The 24,320-nt window shown below is 41.5% G+C and overlaps 1 protein-coding gene across 1 annotated transcript in view; it reads left to right on the top strand.

The window, feature by feature from the left end:
* Nucleotides 1-24,320, top strand: part of TMTC1 (transmembrane O-mannosyltransferase targeting cadherins 1) — a 179,343-nt gene that overhangs the window by 22,818 nt on the left and 132,205 nt on the right. Inside the window, 3 exon segments of the mRNA XM_032221138.1 lie at nt 5,548-5,621; nt 7,029-7,205; nt 15,484-15,690. Of these exon segments, the coding sequence (XP_032077029.1) occupies nt 5,548-5,621; nt 7,029-7,205; nt 15,484-15,690 (458 nt within the window).

Below are 24,320 nucleotides of genomic sequence, written 5' to 3'. Positions count from 1 at the left end.
CTAGCAGTTCGAAAGCATGTAAAAATGCAAGTAGAAAAATAGGAACCACCCTTGATGGGAAGGTAACAGCGTTCCGTGCGCCTTCAGCGTTTAGTCATACCGGCCACATGACCACAGAGACGACTTCAGCTCTTCGACTTTGAAAAGGAGATGAGCATTGCCCCCTAGAGTCAGGAACAACTAGCACATATTTACTATCTTTACTATCAATACTGTTAATAAAAAAGGCCAAGTGTTTCATGGAAGAATAACGAGAAGTTTAAAAAATAATCACACAGTGTTTTTTAAAATGTACTTTAAATGAAGACGTGCAAAATTAAGTAACATGGGAATAAACTGTTTTGGAAATTCTGAAACTTTCCACGTGATGCTGTATCTGAACCTTGCTTTTTCCCAGGAGTTGGTTTTGTGGTTTCTGGGAATAAATTATCTGAAGAAATGGCTCACGGTATACTAGATATAACATTTCAGATAAAACAGGCCTATTTTGAAGCTAGATCTCATCCAGGTCATCTTGAATCACATTTGCTTTGGAAAATCTTTAACTACCCAAAATGGCCTCCCTTAGTTAGGTTTTATTTTGGGAAAAATAATCTGTATTATAGGTACCATACAAAATGTTGGAAATGTTCCTCACACAGATGGATTTATAAATCTTAATTTTAAAAATGATTTGGCACTACACGCTTATATCAAAATATAAGCATACTGAGCAGTTACATAATGATTTTTAAGCTTATCTGAAATCAAATCTCTATTAACTCAGCCCTATTTTGTTAGAGGATTCAGAATAGGCTATGTAGTATATACAATGATCCTGTAGAATAGGTTAATATTATGATTGAAGGAATGAATCAAGGAACATGAACGTCAGCTGGGTGACCTTGGTCCAGTGGTGGGTTCTGGATCCCATTGCAACGAGTACCCTGAGACGGGGCCAGGCACACGTGCTGTGCATGCATGCACCTGCCACCGCCCTGCGACGCCCCAGCTGCTTGGTGGAGGTTGCGCAGGCGCCGTATGCTATGTGCACATGTGCAATTGGCCCGCTTCCCTCAAAAAGCGCTAAGGAATGCGGATTGGCGGGCCAACGAGCCACCATTCTGGTATGGTAGCTGCTGCTCCCAGCTGCCACCGGTACACCCGTATCGGGCCATACCACCCGGAACCCACCATTGCCTTAGGCCAATCACTCCCCCTCAGCCCAACCCATCTCACGGGATTGTTGTTATGAGGGAACTAGGAGGAGGAAGAAGTGCTGGATTATGTTTGCCACATTGAGTTATTTATAATAATTATAAAGGCAAGATTAAAAAAATATTTAAAAAGAGAAACATTTGCATACGGCCATGTAATGAATTTATTTTGAGGATGATATTTAAATCACAAAGTGATTTAAAACATAGGGTTTTATTTAGTACACTAAGCCCTTACTAAGATTTTGTTATTTTTATCCAAGGAGGACAAGAAAGCGGGGAAGTCAAATTCCAAAACAACCAAATACATTTCTGGGAATTCTGCCATGTTTTTAGGAGGGAGTTTCGCTTTGGGACTTAATCCAAAATTGTCTGTCAGGCCCTTCTGACGTGCCAGAAGCTGTGAATTCATGCATCTATTTCAATGATGGTTGAGCCGAAGAATCTGTTGGAAGACTGCCTCCTTATTAATCCAGAGTTTTTCAATTTGCAGCTAGACAGCAGGCATCCGTGATTCAAGCAAATACTTGAGCTGTGTCCACAAATTTGGTATCCCTTTTTAGCAAACCGTAAATACACTTAACGATTCCTTTTGTTAACACAAACTGAGTATTGATTCCTCACTTGTTTTTTTAAAAAATTAAAGGAGTATTTCCTCCAGTCCTTAAAAAACAAATACAAGAGTTGCAAAGTTTCTCTTCTTTTCCAGTCAGGCAATAGGTAAGACACAATTGGACATGTTGCAGTATGCATTGCTTCTATTGGGAATACCAACCTAAATGTGTTTTCTAGGCCAGGGGTTCCCAACCTTGGGGACTTTAATTCTGGGAAATGAAATCCACCAGTCTTAAAGTTGCCAAGGTTGGGGACTCCTGTTTTAGGTTGATATATAATCCTGGGATGAGAGAGAGCTATGGGGTTGGACTAGAAGACCTCCAAGGTCCCTTCCAACTCTGCTATTGTATTGTATTGTAGTCTAACCCGCTGCTCAGGCATTATACCTATACCATTCCAGACTGTCCAATCTCTTCTTACGATTCTACTATAGCATTTTTGGGAGAACAGAAACTTCTTGTATCTGACTACTGGTACTTTCTAGCTCTCTTCTGCCCCGACTTAGAGTTTGCCTTTAACTGTTTTGAAGATAATTAGAAGATATTCCTGTAAATTAGAAGGGATGTTTGCACAGATGTTAATGAAACACTGCAAAAGGCTAATTGATATTTCTGTTGACTGGTGCTTGGTTTGGAATGCTGTGGTGGCAGATGTGGGCTAATTGTAATGGTGTAATGGTTTGGGAATGAGGGATCCCTAAAATGCCTAAAATTATGTACTTTTGGGAGGGTGAAATCAAACTTTTCATTACAAGGAAGTCTTGAGTTTTCTAAGTACTTCCCGGGATTAATCAAGCAGCTTTTACATTCTCCCACTATTTAAATAGGATTAAGTGGGTGCTTATGTGTGTATATCATTAGATTTGGGGAAAGTCTACAGAAGCGTTAGTTGGAGAATACAGCACACTTGGATTTTTTAAAAATCAAAATGAACAGAGTCCAGAGGGAAGACAAACAAACTTTAGCACAAGCCAAGTTTCAAAAGAAGTCTTTGGCGTTCAAGACACTTAAGGGAATTTATAATAAAGTGAATAAATGGTTAAGAAATTCACCACTTTGGGGGACACTGACAAAACTCTCAAGTCAGTGTAGTCATGAACAGTTATGTATGATCTGGGAAATGCTTTATCTTTCATAGGGAAGCATCTGCAGAAAACCAATCAAAATGGCCACCACCCTGTATGTTAGGACCTCCCCCTTTTCCATGCGTTGAGTGTAAGACGAGGAGGGGCTTCCAACATAGAGTTGGCATTTCTGACTGCCCCTATAGCCGGGATGGGGAACCTATGGCGCATGTGCTGGGAGTGGCACGAAGAGCCATCTCTATGGGCATGTGAGCCATCACCTATTGTTCTTCTGGGTTCCGGCATGCTGACCAGCTGGTATTCAAGTGCACTGGAAACTGGAAGAGCAGCCGCGCGGTGTGCAAGCATGTGCCGAACAACTGGTCTTACGGTTTCTGGCAAGCATGCACACACGGAGACCAGCTGGCCAGTGCTCATGCGCATGCCGGAAACCAGAAGATAATCTTCCCAGCATGCACATGCGCACCGGGTGGATGCTTTTCCGGTTTTCGGCACACGTCTGCGCGCATGCGTGCTCCCGTTTTGGCATTCAGTGCCGAAAAGGTTCACCAACACTGCCCTATAGGGAAGTGTATCATAGAGAAGAATTACTGGGTTCACTTATGAGATCCAACCATGTCTGTATTTATTTACATATTACATTAGAAGAACACTCGGAACTGTTGTATGACATACGATGGAACTTATTGTTCCTATGTTGTTTTTAATGTTATGTGTTTGTTTTTGTTGATGTGTTTATGTGTTTAAAATAAAAAAAAAATTTAAAAAAAAAGAAGAACACTTGGAATACTGCATCCAGTTTTGGTCACCACAATGTAGAAAAGATTTGGAGACTCTAGAAAGAGTGCAGAGAAAAGCAACAAAGATGATTAGGGGACTGGAGGCTAAAACATATGAGGAACGGTTGCAGGAACTGGGTATGTCTAGTTTAAGAGAAAGAAGGACTAGGGGAGACATGATAGCAGTCTTCCAATATCTCAGGGGTTGCCACAAAGAAGAGGGAGTCAAGCTATTCTCCAAAGCACCTGAGGGCAGAACAAGAAGCAATGGGTGGAAACTAATCAAGGAGAGAAGCAACTTAGAACTGAGGAGAATTTTCCTGATAGTTAGAACAATTAATCAGTGGACAGCTTGCTTCCAGAAGTTGTGAATGCCCCAACACTGGAAGTCTTTAAGAAGATGTTGGATAGCCATTTGTCTGAAACGGCATAGGTTTCCTGCCTAGGCAGGGGGTTGGACTAGAAGACCTCCAAGGTCCCTTCCGACTCTGCTATTGTATTGTATTAACATTGGTAAATATTCAAGGTTTCACATCATGCTTTACAGTTAATCCTTGACCTACCACAGTTTGTTTAATGGCCGTTCAAAGTTGCAACAGCACTGAAAAAAGTGACTTGTGACTGTTTTTCACACTGTTGCAGCATTCCCATGGTCATGTGATCAAAATTCAGATGCTTGGCAACTGGCTCATATTTCTGGCAGTTGCAGTGTCTCGGGGTTATGTGATCCCTTTTTGTGACCTTCTGACAAGCGACCTCAGTGGGGAAGCCGCTCTACTTAACAACCGGGTTGCCAACTTAACAACTGCTGTGATTCATTTAACAACTGTGGCAAAAAAGATCATAAAACGGGGCAAAGTTCACCTAACCACTGTTCCGCTTAGCAACATAAAACGTTGTGGTCATACGTCGAGGAATATCTGTACTGAAAACCACAAGGGTTGGATAAAGATGATTGAGGTAAGCATTTATAAAAGCCTTCTCTAGAAAGCTACCTGAACAACCCCACCTGTTCTTCTTTTGGATGGCATTCGGAAGAATAGTTTCTGCATAAAATATTCTACAGATTTTTATCGCTATGACCATACAGTAACTTCACTAAATACCTTGGCAGTATTTATCCTATAGGTGGTCCTTGATTTATGGCCACAACAGGGACAGAAAATTTGATGTTCAGTGATATGGTCATTAAGTGAGGCAGTAGATGACCGCTTCCGATTTTACAGCCTTTTTTGATGGGGACATTACACAACTCACTCTTGGTCATTAGGCGAGATGTCACATGACTGTGGCTTGCAGTCTTCCCTGCTGGCTTCCCCATTGACTTTGCTTGTGGAAAGCCAGCTGGAAAGATTACAAATGACGATCACATGACTGCAGGACACTGTTGTAAGTGCAAGCCAAACACCTGGATTGTGATCACATGACTGCAGTGCTGCTGCAACATTCATAAGTTACTGTAACTTGTAAGCCACTTATTTTATTGCTGTTGTTACTTGGAATGGTTCCTAAATGAATGGTCATAAGTTGAAGACTATCTATAATATAGTCGGGGTGGTGCAGTGGTTAGAGTGCAGTACTGCAGGCTACTTGTGCTGATCACCCGCTGCCAGCAGTTTGGCAGTTTGAATCTCACCTGGCTCAAGGTTGACTCAGCCTTCAATCCTTCCCAGGTGGGTAAAATGAGGACCCAGATTGTTGGGGACAATAGGCTGACTCTGTAAACTGCTTAGAGAGGGTGGCAAACCACTGTGAAGCGGTATAGAAGTCTAAGTGCTATATGTACACATTATTCGCAGGAGCTTTAACATTTAGTCTTGTTGTTTGATTGCAACTGCTAACTTATTTTGCCTTTCTCTATTTTTTTTTTTAGGTAACGGGTATAGTCGGCAGAGCAGATGTTCTGGCCTGTCTATTATTTCTTTTGGCTTTTCTCTCCTATAATAGGTACCTGTCTTTTATCTTAGAATTCTTGCTGCTTTTAAATAAGACATGCGAACCTTTTGGATCTATTTTATGTTGACAACCCCAACTCCTTCCTTCATGGTTCCCCCCCCCCCCCCCGCTTTCGTTGAATGACTGGGGAAGTAAGGACAACTGAATTACATTATACCAAAACTTTGATTTAACAGACCCACGGGGTATCTAGATCTGGCCCATGGGGCCACCCTGGAAATAGCAAAGGACCACCCTGCGGTGCTTCTGCCAGCGAAAACGGGCTCCAGAGCTCCATTTTCATCTGCCACGGCCTCATGCAACCCTCTGCCAGTGAAAATGGCAGCCCTCCAGAGCTCCATTTTCAGTGGCAGAGTGCTTGGGCCGCCACAGGCACCCCTCCCCCCGATATGAGAGATGTCATGCTGGCCATGCCCCATGGCCACTCCACACTCTCCCCCAGCCCCCTGAGGCCACAGCCCTGATGTGACAGGGGTGTCAAATCGAGTTTGATACCTGTCATTGAAGATATATGATACAGCCACATTTGTATCATAATTGCCCATGGTATATATTCTTGAATATCCGCAAAACTTGAAAGTTTACCCCTAGTCACCCAGAGTTGTCCTCCTCTTCTCTACATCCTGATAGTCTTTGAATAAAAATTACAGAAAGGAAAAAAAAATAATCCAATTTTAATGGGAATGGATTGTAAGATAATAACACGGCAATAGAGAGGAAACACAATTCCTCCTTGCCTATTTATACTATGTTCCAAATCTAACCCAGCCACTGATTTATTTATTCAATTTGTAAAGCCACCTTTTTGCTAGACGACTCTGGCCAATTATATAAATTCTTACAGACAAGGAGAGTTGGTTTCTGGGTTCAAATTTTTCATTTCCGTTTCTATTTAGTTTAGATTAAGCCTGTAGGGTTTAGGAGTTGTGGTGGTGCAGAGATTAGCATGCAGTGTTGCAGGCAAACTCTGCCCGCAGTCTGGAGTTTGATCCTGATGGTCGAAAGGTTGACTCAGCCTTCCATCCTTCCAAGGTCAGTAAAATGAGGAGCCAGGTTATTGGGGGAAATATGCTGACTCTGTAAACTGCTTAGAGAGGACTGTAAAGCACTGTGAAGCAGCATATAAACATAAGTGCTACCCTGTTTCCCCCAAAATAAGCCCTCCCCTGAAAATAAGCCCTCCATGAAAATATTGTAACACACCAGCAACTATGAGATGACCACACTTACCGCCTCCTGCACCTCAAAAATAATAAGACCTCCCTGAAAATAAGGCCAAGCGCTTATTTCGGGTGTCAAAAGGAAATAAAACCCTATCTTATTTTTGGGGAAACATGATATTGCTAGAGCGATAGTAAAGTTTTCATTTCACAATTGGCTTTTCCTTCTGCCTTGCAGGAGTTTGGATCAGCTTTATGTTGGGGAACATTTCCCTCCCACTGCCTCCCCGTCCTTTTTGCTGCTTAGTTTATTTCTTGGGACTTGTGCAATGCTGGTAAAGGAAACAGGGATCACCGTATTTGGCGTCTGCCTGGTGTACGACGGCTTCCTGCTTTCACCAAATGGATCCAGATTGTGAGTAGAGTGTGTAACATACTATTCTGACATTTTTTTTCCTTTTCTTGCGGAGACAGATGAGCCTATTGCCAAATCTGTCCAGTAGCATGCATGCCCATTTACATGTATGTCATGTGTTTTGCTTAGATACAAGATGCATGTGGTCACACATCATATAATGATCCTAAGCAGCTCACAACAATCCATAGAAAGAGGACTATCCTTCTCTCCGGCACCAGACTAAAGAACCTTCCAAATCAGTTTTATTTGTTAGATTTATATCACTTTTTTCTCTCAAGAGCTTAAGGGAATTCACATGGGTTCCCCATTCCTTTTATCTCCACAACAATCCTCTGAATTAAGTTGGGCTGAGAGAGTGTAAGTGGCCCAAGGCCACATAGTGACTTGTCATGGCTACAGGAGGACCTGAACCTAGTTGCTCTGACCGAGGCTTCCCAAGAGCATGAAGCAAACTCCTGGTCCCGACAAAAACCCCTTTTGTTACTTCACTGTGAATTCGGCTCATTCACATCCAGCAAAGTCTTTCAAGGGAGGATTTATGGTCACAAACCTTATCTGGCTTGGGGAGCTGCCAGGTCGATATCTGCAAAACTTGGCAAGGAATCTTGGAGAGTCACAAACCAATTAAGCGAGCTAATTGTCTCCTGCAAACTCCACTCCCCTTTTGCTCCTCTTTTATTTCCTCTGGGAGGGGCCATTCATCGTCCACCTGTGGCCTTACTCTCAAGTTTACCCCTGTTCTTTAGCTGTTCCCTTCATCTGGCAACCCTGCCCATGCGCACACTGGGAACAGGCTCCAGCTGTTTGACTGCCTCACTGATGTCTGACTCTGAAGGCAGCTGATAACCGGTATACGGCTCTGCCCCCCCCCACTCTGTCTCCAGCACAGAGCTCTCATCAGAGCTTTCCCCAGACTCCAGGACTTGTTCCTCCCCAACCTCCTCGCTGTCCAAATCTGCTGCCAGCTCTGCTGACCACTGGCAGGCTGCAACACTAGTTCAGCATTCAGAAATGGGGCCAGAGTATGGAGTGACCCTGTCTCTAAGGGGCATCACAGCATATTGATTTGTGTCCTCGGTTGCTGAGTGGTTTTTTCTTCGTTCCCTGATTTGCCTTGTGAATTGAGCAGCTGTACAAGTTGAATAGGGCATGGCAGCTCAGCAGTTAAAGACACTGGGCTTGTCAGCTGGAGAGCTGGCAGCCTGGGTTCGAGACCTGAGGTCCATGCAACAGGGTGAGCTCCTATTCCAGTGATATGCACGCGTGCCTACCCCCATAATTTAATGCTCCCCACGCCATGCCCCCTGCGTATGCACGTGTGACACCCCCCCTGCTGCCCTGTGCATGCGCGCATGGCTTTCTTGGAGCTGGGGAAGGCAAAAATGGCCTCCCCCACCACCCCCAGAGGCCGGAAACGGCCCGTTTCCAACTTCTGGTGGGCCCAGTAGGTCCGTTTTTCGCCCTTCCCAGGCTCCAGAGGCTTTCTATCAGTTTGAAAGCGTGTAAATGCGCGCAGATTATTCGGTACCACTAGAGTGGGACGGTAACAGTGTTCCATGAGCCTTTGGTGAAAAGTCATGCTGGCGATGTGGCCCGGGAAATTGTCTTTGGACAATGCCTCGGCCAAAAATGGAGATTAGCACCATGCTTTAGAGTTGGATATCACTGGAAAGTGAAACCATTACCTTTACGTTAACAAGTTCAATGACCAAACAAGCAAGCAAAACCTACAACATACTGGCTCTCTTAGGCATCTTGATAGTGTTGGAGATAAAGGAAACCCCATTCTTTTGTGCAGTGATGAACAGATACTTGCTGAACAAAAGCTTAACACGTTTCCATACATAACAATATGTATACAATACAACACGGTGTGGCAAATATAAACATTTACAGCTTGGCTTCTAAAAGATTCCGAATGCATAAAGACATCATAAATTAGCAAAAGCACAAGAAGTGGGAAGCCAGAAAAGCTTTTAGCCTTGTTTTCTTTCTTTTCATTTGTTGCCAACTTTGCTTTGTGGTATGCACAAATAATAGGTAACAATAAGATAGAGAGCTCAGGATCAAGTTTAAGACAGAAACCTTCATTGTACAACAACAGTTCACTATTTATTAAGATTATATTCAACTTTGAACATAAAAATGTATTCAATTTTACATTTATTGGCATTGACTTTCCAAATTATAGTTAATATTGATATAATGCCTTTTCTTTTTTCTATCTTCAAAAGTCTCAGTTGAACATTAGAGTATTAATAATCTCTACTCAATATTGTATAAATGTCGCTATATCAAAATAATATAATATATTACATATGTCTTACAATTTCACAATTTTTTTAAAAAAAGCTTATATCGAATCCCTACCTTTAAAGTATAAGAAAATCTTATTACCATCTATCTAAAATGATACATTTCAATAAATATTTTAAATTTTATCTCCCCCCCCTAGAAGCGGTCTTGATATTGAACATTAAGTTCAATATTTTTGGACTTGAACTATAGCTTTGAGAGACCCATACCAAACTAAATCAAAGGCTATCATTTTTAGAACAAGTATTATACATTTAATTATGGTCGACCTCTTAGACAATTACATATAGCTCCCAAAATCATAAACTTGTAGAAATTACTCATTTCCATTTTCACGTTTATCCCTTTGTGGAGCAATTCATATGAAGACTGAAAAGTGAAGATCTTACTTTTGGTAGGTTCAGTGCAGAGGTGGGTTCCTGCCAGTTCTAACCTCTTCTTTAGAGGAGGTTCCACAAATCTACAGTGCCGTTTAGAACCGGTTCCAGCTCCCTCCCCCAGTCCGTCCACACGTCATCAAGATGAAGAGCGAGAGGAGGAATTCTGGGAGTTGAAGTCCACAAGTCTTAAAGCTGTCAAGTTTGAACACCCCTGGGTTTTTTTTTCTAAAGGGTTAGAGGTGCAAAGGTCTTGTAACTTGACAGCTTTAAGACTTGCGTGCTTCAAATGCCAGAGTTTCTGAGCCAACATTTTGATTGCTAAGCAAGAGCGTTGTTAAGTGAGTTTCACCACATTTTATAAATTGGCCACGCCCACCCAGTCACATGGCAGCAAGCCACTCCCCCAAAGCAGGCCACACCTTCAGAAGAGGTTCTAAAAAAATTTGAAACTCACCACTGGTTCAATGAAAGGAAATAGAAGTTAAAGATGTGTTTTTTAATACCTTTGAGGATGACCCTACAGTTTTGTTGGCAAGATTTTTTGGAAGTCATTTGCCCTTTCCACCTTCCTAGGTGACTGGCCCCAAATCGCTCAACTGGCTTTGTGTCTAAAGCAGGATTAGAACTTGCCATCTCTAGCCCGATGCCATAAGCACTGCACGAAACTGTCTCTCGGAAGTTAAAGTATGAGTGGGAATAAGATTGGAGAACCTTTACAGTCATCCTGAGCAATTAGAAAACTGGTGTGATAAAAATGAAATAATCTATAATTAGCACAATGAGGGAGAATATAATGCTAATGATATTCGTGTTGGGTAGGTAAAGATAAACGTGTCTAGTGATTTCATGCCCATGAAGTCACCATAGCAACAATATGGATGTGGTTTACACTGTGTTCTTTCAAGTTGGGTCTAGCTGCAGGATTATAGGGTGATGCCCCATTCAGATTACATCCAGACCTGACCCTGCTTAGCTTCCAACCCCTGATATAAGGTTAGTCCCATGCCATCACCTGCTAATAATTTAGCAACGCCCTAAATAATAATAATTGAATACTAATTATTATGTCTGATTGCTTCAGGAACATCTGGTGCCCAATATCTGGACAATAGGACTTCTAGAAATAGGCTTACGTGGCCCTGACAAGCTGTATCTTTGTACCTACAGTAAATTGTTATCAATTACAAGAGTTGTAATTTATTCAGTTTAATACATATATGTCTGCAGAAGTCCTTTTTATTTTTGGGTGCTGATTTGACGAGATGGGTTTTCTCACCATTTTTAAACAAAAAACACTGCTACTATAGTCCTAACAGTTTAGACTAATAATGCAGTACTGTCGGAAACTGCAGCTGTCATCAGGGAGGATCAATGAAATAAGAACAAAAGAAGATGAGCAACAAAATATGAACGAAAGAAAGAAAGCCCGTGTTCTCTGTTGCACAATAATAAGCCAAAAGCATTTGGGAAGCTTCTAAGTGGAGAATGATAGTTCCTTTCAGCTGTTGCTTCCTAAGATCCAGCATTTACAATATGTTATATCATTCTGAAGAGAGTAAACACCCATCAATGTTTAGTTTTAATTGCTATTAGGAACGATTAATAGCTGTTAGAATTAGCTGCCACCACTACAACTAATAATGCAGTACAGTGGTGGGTTGCAGGCAGTACGCCCCGGTACGGGCGTACTAGAGCCTGCCCGGAGCACCGGATACAGTTCTGGTACGGTGCTCCAGAGGTCTCACCCGCCCGCCCGAGCTCCTTACCTGTCTTTTAAGTCTTCGGCACTTCCGTGCATGCGCACAGCATGTACAGCGCCTGTGCGACCCTCCACTGAGCAGCTGGAGCATTGCGGAGGCTCGCGGAAGCAGTAAGATGCATGCATGCATGGTGCGCGTGTACATGCACGCTGCGCACATCCATGTGGACGACATCGGGCCCTTTCTAACTGTATCGGTTAGAACGGGATCCAGAACCCACCACTGATGCAATAGCATACACAAAGTATAGTTGTAATCAAGTTCTCATCAACATTCCCTTGGAGGTGCAGATTCCAACTGGATTCGATCAGAAATGTCAAATTCGTGTTGTCACGTTGTTGTGACATGACGTATTGCAACTTTTCTCCTTTTTGCTAAACTGGGGGTGGGCCTGGCCAGGACATGATGCATCTGGCCCATGGGCCGCGAGTTTGACACCCCTCGAATAGATGATCAACCAAAATGACATACGGCTTAAGAGGTGATAACCAGCACTATGAATTGTGCTTGTAAACCTACCAACTGTCAATGGAGCCCCCATAGTAAGAGTTTTGAACCAGCTGAAGAGCACCATCATATGGAATGAATTATAGTCACCTAGACAAGAGGAGACAAAATTATGAACGATCATCAGTAACATCTCTCACTTAAGGAAAGCCCACACCTGGTTGCATATATCAGAACTGTGTGAAGACTAATCTGACCAGAATTTCCATTTGCTATTCCAGCAGGAACCATGAATTAGATGGTGACTTTGTTCTCTGCAGAGGAGCCCAATTCCAGGTAGAGTCAAAGTGGGATTTCCTCCAAGAGTTAGAAGGATTTGAGTCCACAACCATTGAGATTAAGTCTTAAATCTATTTAACTCCATCCAGGCTCCGGAGTGGGCTTTGACTATATTTCCTGATCAGCTTGAGGTTGAGCTAGGAACAATCAACATACTGATGATTCTTTGCTCCATAGTGATGGATGACTTCTCTAGCAGATATTTAACAGTAGGGGACGCAGCCCCAAGTTCCTAGGCACCTGGCATGAAAATTCTTGAGAATTCAGCGTTTTCTCCTAACTTGAAATCACCAAGGGAGGAGGAGAAACCACTGCAGGGACAATGTTCCCAATTACCAATCCCCACAGATGGTTCAGGAAGATGATTAGGGGACTGGAGACTAAAACATATTGCAGGTTGCAGGAACTGGGTATGTCTAGTTTAATAGAAAGAAGGACTAGGGGAGAGATGATAGCAGTGTTCCAATATCTCAGGGGTTGCTCCAAAGAAGAGGGAGTCAAACTATTCTCCAAGGCACCTGAGGGTAGAACAAGAAGCAATGGGTGGAAACTAATCAAGGAGAGAAGCAACTTAGAACTGAGGAGAAATTTCCTGACAGTTAGAACAATTAATCAGTGGAACAGCTTGCCTCCAGAAGTTGTGAATGCTCCAACACTGGAAGTCTTTAAGAAGATGTTGGATAGCCATTTGTCTGAAACAGTATAGGGTTTCCTGCCTAAGCAGGGGGTTGGACTAGAAGACCTCCAAGGTCCCTTCCAACTCTGCTATTGTATTGTATTGTAAGATACCATGCATGGTGATACCGAAGCAGTCTCAACCCCATGCCTAGACCTGAGTCCCAACTGAAAAGGGTGCAAATAATTTCTTTCATCCAGAGCCCTCTGTAACTGCTATTTCACTACCTTCGGATCAGTTCACTTTTCCGTTCCTTTCCTAAGGTTCCATGCATAGATTCTGGGTTTTTTTTAAAAAAGTTGTTACAAAGTGGGTCGACATTTTTATCAAACGGTCCATTGCAGTGAGGGCTAACCTTTTTGTGGTCGCATGCTGAAAGCACACGTGTGTGCTCACACCCATAATGCAATGTGTGTGTGACACCATCACCCCGTGCATCCCGCAACCACAGCACATGCACACATGACCCCCTGCGCTCCCCCCCAAGAATGCACGTGCGCTCTGTTTTGGGCCTCCCTGCAACCTCCTGGGAGCAAAAGCAGGCCGCATGGGGTGGGGGCTGTGCCTCTCCCCCCGTGCATGAACATGCATGACTCCCACACATGAGCATGCGTGACCCCCATGATGCATGTGTATCTCCTCCATGCACCCTGTTCCCCTGTGCGTGCACGGCAGAGACTCGAAAATCAGCTGGCCGGTGGGAGGTGCATGCGCATGCACTGTGGAGCTGAGCTGGGCGATGGCTTGCATGCCATAGGTTCGCCATCACGGGCCTATTGTGATGGCAAAATCTCTTTCCTCATGAATTTCATTAATGTATCAGTGAAGAATGCTTTTTTGAGGTCAACATTCATCTTTTTAAATTTGCATACTCTGAATCAATCACCGTTGCCTTTTTGAATGCATTCAGCACTTTCGGAGAGATCCTTCTGCAACTCTTTCATAATCTCTTTTTAAAAATATATATATATTTTTTTACTACCTTGAATGACAAACTCCACAATGCTGATCTACAAGTCAAAGGCACCAGCTCCAATGCCAGTCCTCGGAGGTCTCATTTTGTGCATCTTGGTGTGAGATCTGCTCTTTTCTTCCCATTCTCTGTCTCCTTGGTAGCTGAGCTTTGTCAGTGGCTTTTGATAAGGGGTTTTGTCAAAGGCGCTTTGAAAATTCTGGTTGTACAATATTTGTTGAGTCACTTTTACCTGCCTGGCTGTTGACACCCTCAAAAAAGGTTAGAAATGTAGTAAGACAAGACTTAACCGTTGTAGAAGTTTGCTTGATTCTTTCTTTTTTAATAGCAAATTTCATTTTTCTATATGTCTGCTTGCTTTTTGTTTAATGATAATTTCAACCAAATAGTTAGATAAATGTTAGTGTTTGGGGAAATAAATGGAAGGGGAAAATGTGTAACCAAAAAGGATTTTTTAAAATAACATTTTACTTCTATTTTATTAGTCATTGTCCATCTTCTATTTTGTTTTTTATTATTTTTGTGTCATTTTTGTTTAAATAATCTGCTAAAGCACATGCAGTTAGACATACCAACATTGTTTAATAACATTAACATTGAGAGGGTACGTCTTTCAATAGTCTAATTAGCTTTTTACTATTCAGTCCAGTCCCGGTGGGAGGTGCACGCGCATGCGTAGTGGAGCTGAGCTGGGTGATGGCTTGCATGCCTGTGGCACACATGGCACACTCAACCTAGGTTGAGAAATAGTCTTTCGATTAATTTGTGTTACCTCTCACATGGGTAGTATGCAGTGGTGGGTTTCAAAATTTTTAGAACCTCTTCTCTAGGTGTGGGCTGCTTTGTGGGAGTGGCTTGCTGGCCATGTGACTGGGTGGGAATGGCTTGCCAGCCGTGTGACTGGGTGGGAGTGGCTTGCCAGCCATGTGACTGGGTGGGCCTGGCCAACTTGTAAAATGTGGTGAAACTCACTTAACAATGCTCTTGCTTAGCAACCAAAATGTTGGCTCAGAAACTCTGGCATTTGAAGCACGCAAGTCTTAAAGCTGTCAAGTTACAAGACCCTTGCGCCCCTAACCCTTTAGAAAAAAAAACCCAGGGGTGTTCAAACTTGACAGCTTTAAGACTTGTGGATTTCAACTCCCAGAATTCCTCCTCTCACTCTTCATCTTGATGATGTGGGGACGGGCAGGGGGAAGGAGCTGGAACCGGTTCTAAACGGCACTGTAGATTTGTGGAACCTCTTCTATAGAAGAGGTTAGAACTGGCAGGAACCCACCCCTGGTAGTATGCTAAACAAATGTTGTTGCTAAGCTTTTTCTCCTTGAGAACAAGACAGAATTCTTTCTTACTAATGCAAGTTTCTAATTCCTTTGTTTATTAGAAAAGATGGAGGGCTACATGAGAAGATGGCTCGGCAACCCGCAGTCTCTCTACAAACCCCCTTACATTTTCCATCGTCCAGCCGGGAAAATGGGAAGCACCGAGTGGCTCACAAGGGGACATGGAACTCCTGCCATCCTGCCTCACCCGAAGAACAACAGGGCAATGGCCATTCTGTCTTGAGAAAAGCTCCATGGGCTGTACTTAGGTACCAGAGACACATAATTGTTTAGAATATAAATGTATGCAGAATGGTAAAGAGGTGTATAGGGGTAGGAGAAGGAGAGCATGAGTCAGAGTTTTTATACTTCAGGAACGGGGAGCGATAAGGCAGGAGCGTAGGGCAGCACTCCCCAATCTTTCTGGCTTGGTGGAGTGGCAGGATGGAGAGGGGATGGTTCCGTGTGAATGGCAGGCAAACTGAGTCTTTTGCGCGCCAGCGTGATGCCTGCTGCGCATGCAGATGGAACTGTGAGCACAAGCACCCGCTCTACTCCAGTTGCGCGGCCCGATTCTGAACAGGTTGCAGCCCGGGGATTGGGGAACCCTGGCGTAGGGGATGTCAACCTGGATCATATTTTATGGGTGTAGAGAATAATGAAGAGGACCATGACAAAGATGTCTCCAGGGTAAAGCATGTCTGAAATCCACAAAAGAGAGAGAGTGTTTGTAAGCAGTTGAGATAGACATCTCATGGAGGAGTCCTGGTGGCGCAGTAGTTAGAATGCAATATTGCAGGCAATTCCTGCCCAAAGCCTGGAATTTGATCCTGGCGAGACTCAAGGTTGACTCAGCCTTTCATCCTTCTGAGGTCAGTAAAATGACGACCCAGATTGTTAGGGGCAATATTCAAATAATGCTTCTACCTTGTAAACTGCCCAAAGAGTCCTATAAAGCACTAAGAGGCTCAGTGTTTAGACTGTAGTACTGCAGGCTACTTCAGCTGACTGCTAGCTGCAGTTCAGTAGTTCAGATCTCACCGGCTCAAGGTTGACTTAGCCTTCCATCCTTCCAAGGTGGGTAAAATGAGGACCCAGATTGTTGGGGGCAATGTGCTGACTCTGTAAACCACTTAGAGAGAGCTGTAAAAGCACTATGAAATGGTGTATCAGTCTGAGTGCTAAGTGCTAAAATTTATTGCTATTTCTATCTCCCTAATTCACTGAAGTATAAGAAGGGAAAGAGGTACAGCACAATCAAACTTGCCTCACTAGATAGACCAGACCAAGAAAACCTATTCTATTCTATTCTATTCTATTCTATTCTATTCCAAGTTTAAACCTTTAAAGGCCTTCTAAAAAGCAAGTCATCAAATACAATAAAGCAAAGTGGGTCTGGTTTTAATTGTACTTGACCAAAGCCCAACCTAGTTCCATAAATAGGAGTACTTATTACACTCACTTTTAATGGGAGGAAAATTTCTTATAGCTAGCTATGAGACATTTCATACTCTGGAGAGATGCCATTAAATATATATTAACAGACAGTATTCTGCACATGTACAAATACAACCTTGCATAGCAAGAAAGGCAAAAGCAAGGTGTTATATTTATTAAATGGAGGGAAAGAGATGAAGACTTGCAAGATTCCATTATTATAACCAATCTGAATAATAGTAGTTGTAACAGACTGTGAGGATAACTTTTAAGAGAAAAGGAAGAAATGCTGCAGCCTCCACAAAACTCTGATAAGAGAAACATGAATCCAAAGCAAGAATGGGAGTAGAGAAAGCATTACAGCATTAATTACCTCCCATAGACCGATCAGATCTCACAGACTAGGCCTTCTCCGGATTCCATCTGCCAGCCAATGTCAGCTGGCGACTCCCCGGTGGAGAGCCTTCTCTGTTGCAGCTCCAGCCCTTTGGAACGACCTCCCCGTGGAGATCCGGACCTTTACTACTCTCCCGGCCTTCGGCAAAGCCACTAAGTCCTGGCTGCTCCAGCATGCCGGGGGGGCTGTTGAAGTACCCAGCCCCACAGTAACTATGAATGTTGTGTATTTTAAATTGTTGTTTTGTCTATTTATCCCCCTTCCTTTGTTTATTGTAAGCCGCCCGGAGTCCTTCGGGAGTGGGTGGCATACAAGACCAATAAACTCAACTCAATTCAACTTAATATCCCTAGTCCTCTGGAAGCTTTTAAAGGCAGAGCATCTCACCGAAGTCTGAAGGACTTTCAGAATTGCAGGATTCTGTTATTGTGATGGTTCAATACTAATATTAATATTTTGGGCAGAGATTCCCTGGTTTGTACTACCTTAAAGGGCTAACAATAAGTTTAGCCTTCCTGTGGAATAGAATACAAATCTTTATTGGCCAAGTGTGATGGGACACACAAGGAATTTTTCTTTGGTGCATATGCTCTTAGTGTACATAAAAAGATAGGATACATTCGTCAAGAAGGTACAACACTTAATGATAGTCATAGGGTGCAAATAAGCAATCAGGAAACAGTCAATATCAATATAAATCTTAAGGATACAAGCAACAAAGTTACAGTCCTGCAGTCATAAGTGGGAGGAGATGGGTGATAGGAATGATGAGAAGACTAATAGTAATAGTAATGCAGCCTTAGTGAATAGTTTCACAGCGTTGAGGGAATTATTTGTTTAGCAATAGCAGTAGACTTATATACCGCTTCATAGGCCTTTCAGGCCTCTCTAAGCGGTTTACAGAGAGTCAGCATATTGCCCCCAACAATCTGGGTCCTCATTTTACCCACCTCGGAAGGATGGAAGGCTGAGTCAACCCTGAGCCGGTGAGATTTGAACCGCTGACCTGCTGATCTAGCAGTAGCCTGCAGTGCTGCATTTAACCACTGCGCCACCTTGGCTCTTGGTTTAGCAGAGTGATGGCGTTCGGGAAAAAACTGTTCTTGTGTCTAGTTGTCTTGGTGTGATTAGTTAGTGTGATACACACAAACAAGTTGCCTTAAATACGATGATAGACCATACGGAGTGCAATTTTGTGGTTATACGTCTTTATTCCTGAGAGAATGGTCAATTTCAGCATTTTCTAATTTTTTAAAATTTGATTGGGTTTGAATAATTATCCACATAAACACACAACCGCTTAGAAGAACAGGATATTCATCTTGCAAACTTTAGGTTCTTCTTAGATTATTTCCTTGTTTTAAAGCAAAGAATGGTTATAGTATCGTAACATATCCAGCAGATTGCAAAATAGATTATTCAGGTTTAGATCTACCCTGGTTCCCTGAAAATAAGACCTCCCCAGATAATAAGACCAATCGGGCTTTTGAGCACATGCGCTGAAATAAGCCCCCCCCCAAATATTGCAACACAGCAGCAGCTATGAGGTGACCACGCTCGCCGCTTCCTGCACCTCAAAAATAATAAGACCTCCCCGAAAATAAGGCCAAGCGCTTATTTTTGGGGGGGGGGGTTCAAAAGAAAATAAGTCCCTGTCTTATTTTCGGGGAAACATGGTATGAGCAATGAGATTTTTATTTTGTTTTGCTTTGTTTTATGCCTTTGGTCACAATGTTAAATGTTGCAAGGCTATAAAACTGATGTCTTTGTTTAACCATTATTCAAAGACTTGACAATTTCAGTGCATTTGATAGATGCTGGGTGAGCTCCTGAGGTCAAATATTGTTTATATTGTGCCTTTTTGTCTCGGGGGCCAAAAGATAGCAAGACATTGCTATTTTTGCTCTTTGGCTAATGCTGGAACCAGCAGAACAAAAGGTTAGGAACAAGAAAGCTCTGTGGGGAAGCTGTAAGATTCCTTGTAATTAAATGTCCAGGATTCGCCAGTTTCTGCCTGCTTGTATAATTTGTGTAGAGACTCAAAGCCTCTGCAGGATACAAGGACACAGAAGGTCTTTTCAGCGCAATTGTGGTACAGGTAGTCCTCCACTTATGACCTGTTGCTTAGTAACAGTATAAAGCACAAAGGCCCCCCCAAAAAGATTTATGATTCAGTTTTGAAATTCTGATTGCCTCCCCCCCCGGTCACATGATTATATTTTGGACACTTGGCAACCAGACCGTGTTTGCAGCAGCAGTGGGATTCAAAAATTTTTTTACTGCCTGTTCTGTGGGCATGGTGTGGCGTTGTGGGAGTGGCTTTGTGGGTGTGGCAGGGGAAGGATACTGCAAAATCCCCATTCCCTCTTCACCCCACCAACCTGCTTTCCAACTCTGTTCTCCTGTTCAAGGCAACAAAAGAAGATCAACTGGCAGGCAGCAGGGACGGGGCCAGCCTATTTGCCGGTTCTCCGAACTACTCAAAATGTTCACTACCGGTTCTCCAGAATCTGTCAGAACTGGCTGAATACCATCTTTGGTTTGCAGCCATTTGCAGCATCTAGCAGTCACATGACCGCGACTTATGACATTTTTTTTTTTTTTTTTAAGAGAACTTTTTTATTATTTTTCTTTAAAAAAAAACAAACACAAATATGTCATCATTTGTCAATCATTAAGACATTGAAATACAATTTTTTTTGTTGTGTGTACCCCTCCCTCCCTCCACCCCCCCATCCCCCCTCCTCCTTCCCCCCCCGACTTCCCAGAACCCGTACACGGTATGGATTTTAACTAACACAGTCTAAAATCTATTGAGAAAAAAGAAATAAAGAAATTAATGACATTCTAGATTGAACTTAGCTTCTTCTTACTGAACTAACTTTTAACAGTTTAAATCATTTCTGATCTTAAGCATAGGCTAACTGGAATTTCTTAGTCCCGTATTTATTTTGTATATAGTCAATCCATTTTTTCCAGTCTCGTTTATATCTCTCATTTGAATGATCTTTGAGATATGCCGATATTTTAGCCATTTCAGCTAAGTTTGTTACTTTCAATGTCCATTCTTGGATTGTAGGCAAGTCTTCCTTCTTCCAATATTGCGCCACCAACAGTCTTGCTGCAGTTATCAGGTGCAGAGTCAAATTGGTCTCTACCACTGTAAAATCAGTACATATACCTAGTAAAAATAACTGAGGAATAAACTTTATCCTTTTTTTAAAAACATTTTGCATGACCCACCATATTTTTATCCAAAATGCCTTAACCTTTTGGCAGGTCCACCATATATGATAATATGTAGCATCGAGAGAACCACACCTCCAACATTTAGGCTGTACATTCGGATACATAGAAGCCAACTTTTTAGGATCTAAATGCCATCTATAAAACATCTTGTAAAAATTTTCTCTCAGATTTTGAGCTTGTGTAAATTTCACATTTCTTACCCAAATTCTTTCCCATGTATCCAACATTATTGGTTCCTCAATATTTTGAGCCCATTTTATCATACAATCTTTAACTAATTCTGTTTCCGAATCCATCTGTATTAATACATTATATATCCTCTTTATATGCATTAAGCTTTGATCTCTTATTTGTTTAAACAGATTATCCTCAACTTGAATAAAGCCGATTTTTTGATCTATTTTCCACCTAGCCTGTAATTGCCCATACTGGAACCATGTTTGAACTACCTTCTCCTCTTTTAATACCTCTAAAGATTTTAATTGTAATACCCCCCTTTCCGAGGTAAGAAGCTGTCTGTAAGTAAATCTATCCTGTTTTTGTGCTGTATTCATATTTTCAATTGCATGTCTAGGAATTGCCCACATGGGTATCTTGTCATTTAATTTATATTGGTATTTCTTCCAAACCCGCAATAAAGCATTTCTCAAAATATGACTTTTAAAGTTCTTATCCAATTTTTTGTTGAATAACAGGTAAGCATGCCAACCAAATACCAGATCGTGTCCCTCAATGTTCAATATTCTATCATTGGTTAAATGAATCCAATCACTAATTACAGATAATGCCACTGCATCATAATATAGTTTTAAATTAGGTAGTTTCAATCCTCCTCTCTCACGTACATCTTGCATTATTTTCATCTTTACCCTCGGCTTCTTTCCTGCCCACACAAATTTGTTGATACCCTTCTGCCATTCTAAAAGGTTCGCATCTTTTTTAAGTATAGGTAACATTTGGAAAAGAAATAAAAATTTTGGTAAAATGTTCATTTTCACTGCCGCTATCCTGCCCAGCAAAGATAAGTGCAATTTCTCCCATTTTTTCATCTCTGTCTGTATGCTATGCCAAAGTGGTTCATAATTATGCTTATATAATTTCCCATTTGAAGTTAAAATGTTAACTCCAAGATATTTGACTTTTTTAACTACCTCACATCCTAGCATCACTCCTAATTCTTCCTTTTGTTTAATATTCATATTTATAGCTAATATTTTGGTTTTTCCTAAGTTTATTTTAAAGCCAGACACTTGACCATATTGATTAATCGTATTCATTAAAACCATACTGGATTCCTGCGGTTGTTCCAATATTATGACCAAATCATCCGCAAAAGCGCGGACTCTATATTCTTGCTGCCTAATCTTGATCCCTTTTAAACCATCCAAGCCCCGTATTTTATTCAACAATACTTCCAAAGTTATAATAAACAATAATGGGGACAAAGGACAACCCTGTCTTGTACCTTTTCCAATTTGAAGAGAGTCTGTTAAACTTCCATTGACTATGATTTGTGCTGTTTGCTGTTGGTATATTGCTTTAATTGACTGTAAAAAATTATCTCCTATCTGCATTTTTTGCAATATCTTCAGCAGAAATTGCCAGTTAACTCGATCAAAGGCCTTCTCAGCATCCAAAAATATAAACGCAGCAGGGATCTGGTTGTTCTTTCCCAAATATTCTAATGCATTAATAATTAATCTGACATTACTTTTCATCTGTCTCCCTTGTATAAAACCTGTTTGGTCCGTATGTATCAATTGTTGAATGACCAACATTAACCTATTTGCTAATATTTTAGTAAAAATTTTATAATCTACATTCAGTAATGAAATGGGTCTATAATTTTTGGGTTGAGTAGTATCTTGATCTTCTTTGGGTATCAAAGATATAAACGCTGTCTTCCAAGATGGAGGGACTTTACCTTCCGTTTGAATCATATTAAATAATTCTCTAAGAGGTTCTACCATTTCTAACTGTAAGTTTTTGTAGTAAACCGCTGTCAAGCCATCTGTACCTGGTGCTTTCCCTGGCTTTAATTGCTTAATTACCTGCAGGATTTCCCCCGAGGTTATTGGTTGATTCAATTTTTGCCTGTGTTCTTCTCTAACTGAAGGTATTTTCTCCTTGTCTAAATATTTGTCTATGTCTAAACCATTAATTTTATCCCCTTTATACAGTTCTGTAAAAAATTCCCAGAAAGCCTTTTGAATCTCTTCCTGTTGGAACACCTCCTTCCCTCTGTAAATCAGTTTAGATATATTTCGAGTTTTCCTTTTTTTCCTAATCTGATAAGCTAACCATCTGCCAGGTTTGTTTGCATTACAAAAAGTATTGTGTTTTGCATATAATAAATTAGTAGCTACCTGGTCAGAGATCAACATGTCAAATTGAGATTTTAATATGTTAATAGCTTCCTTAACCTTTGTATCGTCTGGTTTCCTTGTTAACTCCAGCTCTTTTCTCTTAATTTCCTCTTCCAGTTCTGTTCGTTTTAGCCCTTGCTTATTTCTATGTGTTTTATTTATATTCATCAAAACTCCTCTCATATACGCTTTGCTTGCATCCCATACAAATTCCATAGATGTACCCTTATTCATATTCAAAACAAAATATTCAGATAGTAATTTTTTACAATCATTAATATAGTTTTCATATCTAAATAAATTTTCATTCAGTCTCCAAAACCTTCTTGCCTGCACTACCCTTCCCAACTCCATCCAAACTGGGTTATGGTCCGAAAGGACTCTAGCTGCAATCTTTGTTTTCTTGACCCTAGAAAGCAAATCATTAGTGGTTAGAATAAAATCGATCCTTGAAAGGGATTGATGCCTGTCCGAGAAGAAAGTGAAGTCATATTCCTCTGCATTTCTTTCTCGCCAGATATCTCTCAATTCAAAATCATCCATAATGTCAAAGAAAGATTTGGGTAACTTTGCTCGCATCTTGGTATTTAGGCGGGAAATCTTCTTATCTCTCTTAGTGTCTATCACTCCATTCCAGTCACCCAATAGTATACAGGAACTATAGTCCCACTGTACTAATTTAGCATGAAGATTTCTATAGAATCTATCTTGCTGTTGATTGGGAGCATAAATTCCCAAAAGTAATGTCTTTTTCCCTTCTAAGATTAAGTCTAAAGCAATATATCTTCCGAAGGGATCTGCTTCTATTAATTCAGCTTTCATATCTTTTCTTAAGTATACAACTATACCATTCTTCTTTTCCATAGCAGAAGCTGCAAAATGTTGACCAAGTTTTGAGTTGATCAAATATTTTTGATCAGTTGACTTGATATGAGTTTCTTGCAAACAAATTACATCGTTCTTAAACTGTTTAAGATAATGAAATATTTTCTTCCTCTTCTGTGGAGAGTTCAGTCCATTGACATTCCATGTTAAAATCTTAGTTGTCATCTTTGGTTGGTTGAAGCATTTTTAGAGCTTCCTGCACGGCCTGTTTAACCTTAGGTCTAGCTCCTCCCACTGCTTCCAGATTTGTTGTTGTAGTTCCTTGATCGATGGCCGATGATTGTTGATGCTGTTGCCTCTTAGCTTGTTTCTCCATACGTCTAGTAGTCATGCGGCTAGGTCTTGGTTCCATAGCACCTTGCACTTCTAGAGAAGAGAGATGCTCCATCTTGTCTGGTGGTTGTGTAGTTTGCTGTCTATCCTGTCCTTCTTGTGATCTTTCTCTAGGTCCAGATGGTGCAGGGTGTCCGGCCTTCAATATATTATAATAAAAATCTCGGGCTTTCCATACAGAGTTGAGGCGGTACCTTTGCTTATCAAATGTAAATATGATGCCAAATGGTGC

The sequence above is a fragment of the Thamnophis elegans genome, chromosome 7 (genome assembly GCF_009769535.1).
Source record: "Thamnophis elegans isolate rThaEle1 chromosome 7, rThaEle1.pri, whole genome shotgun sequence".
NCBI classification, from domain to species: domain Eukaryota; kingdom Metazoa; phylum Chordata; class Lepidosauria; order Squamata; family Colubridae; genus Thamnophis; species Thamnophis elegans.
Note: the sequence above shows the minus strand (reverse complement) of the source record. Positions and strands in the feature narration are given on the sequence as shown.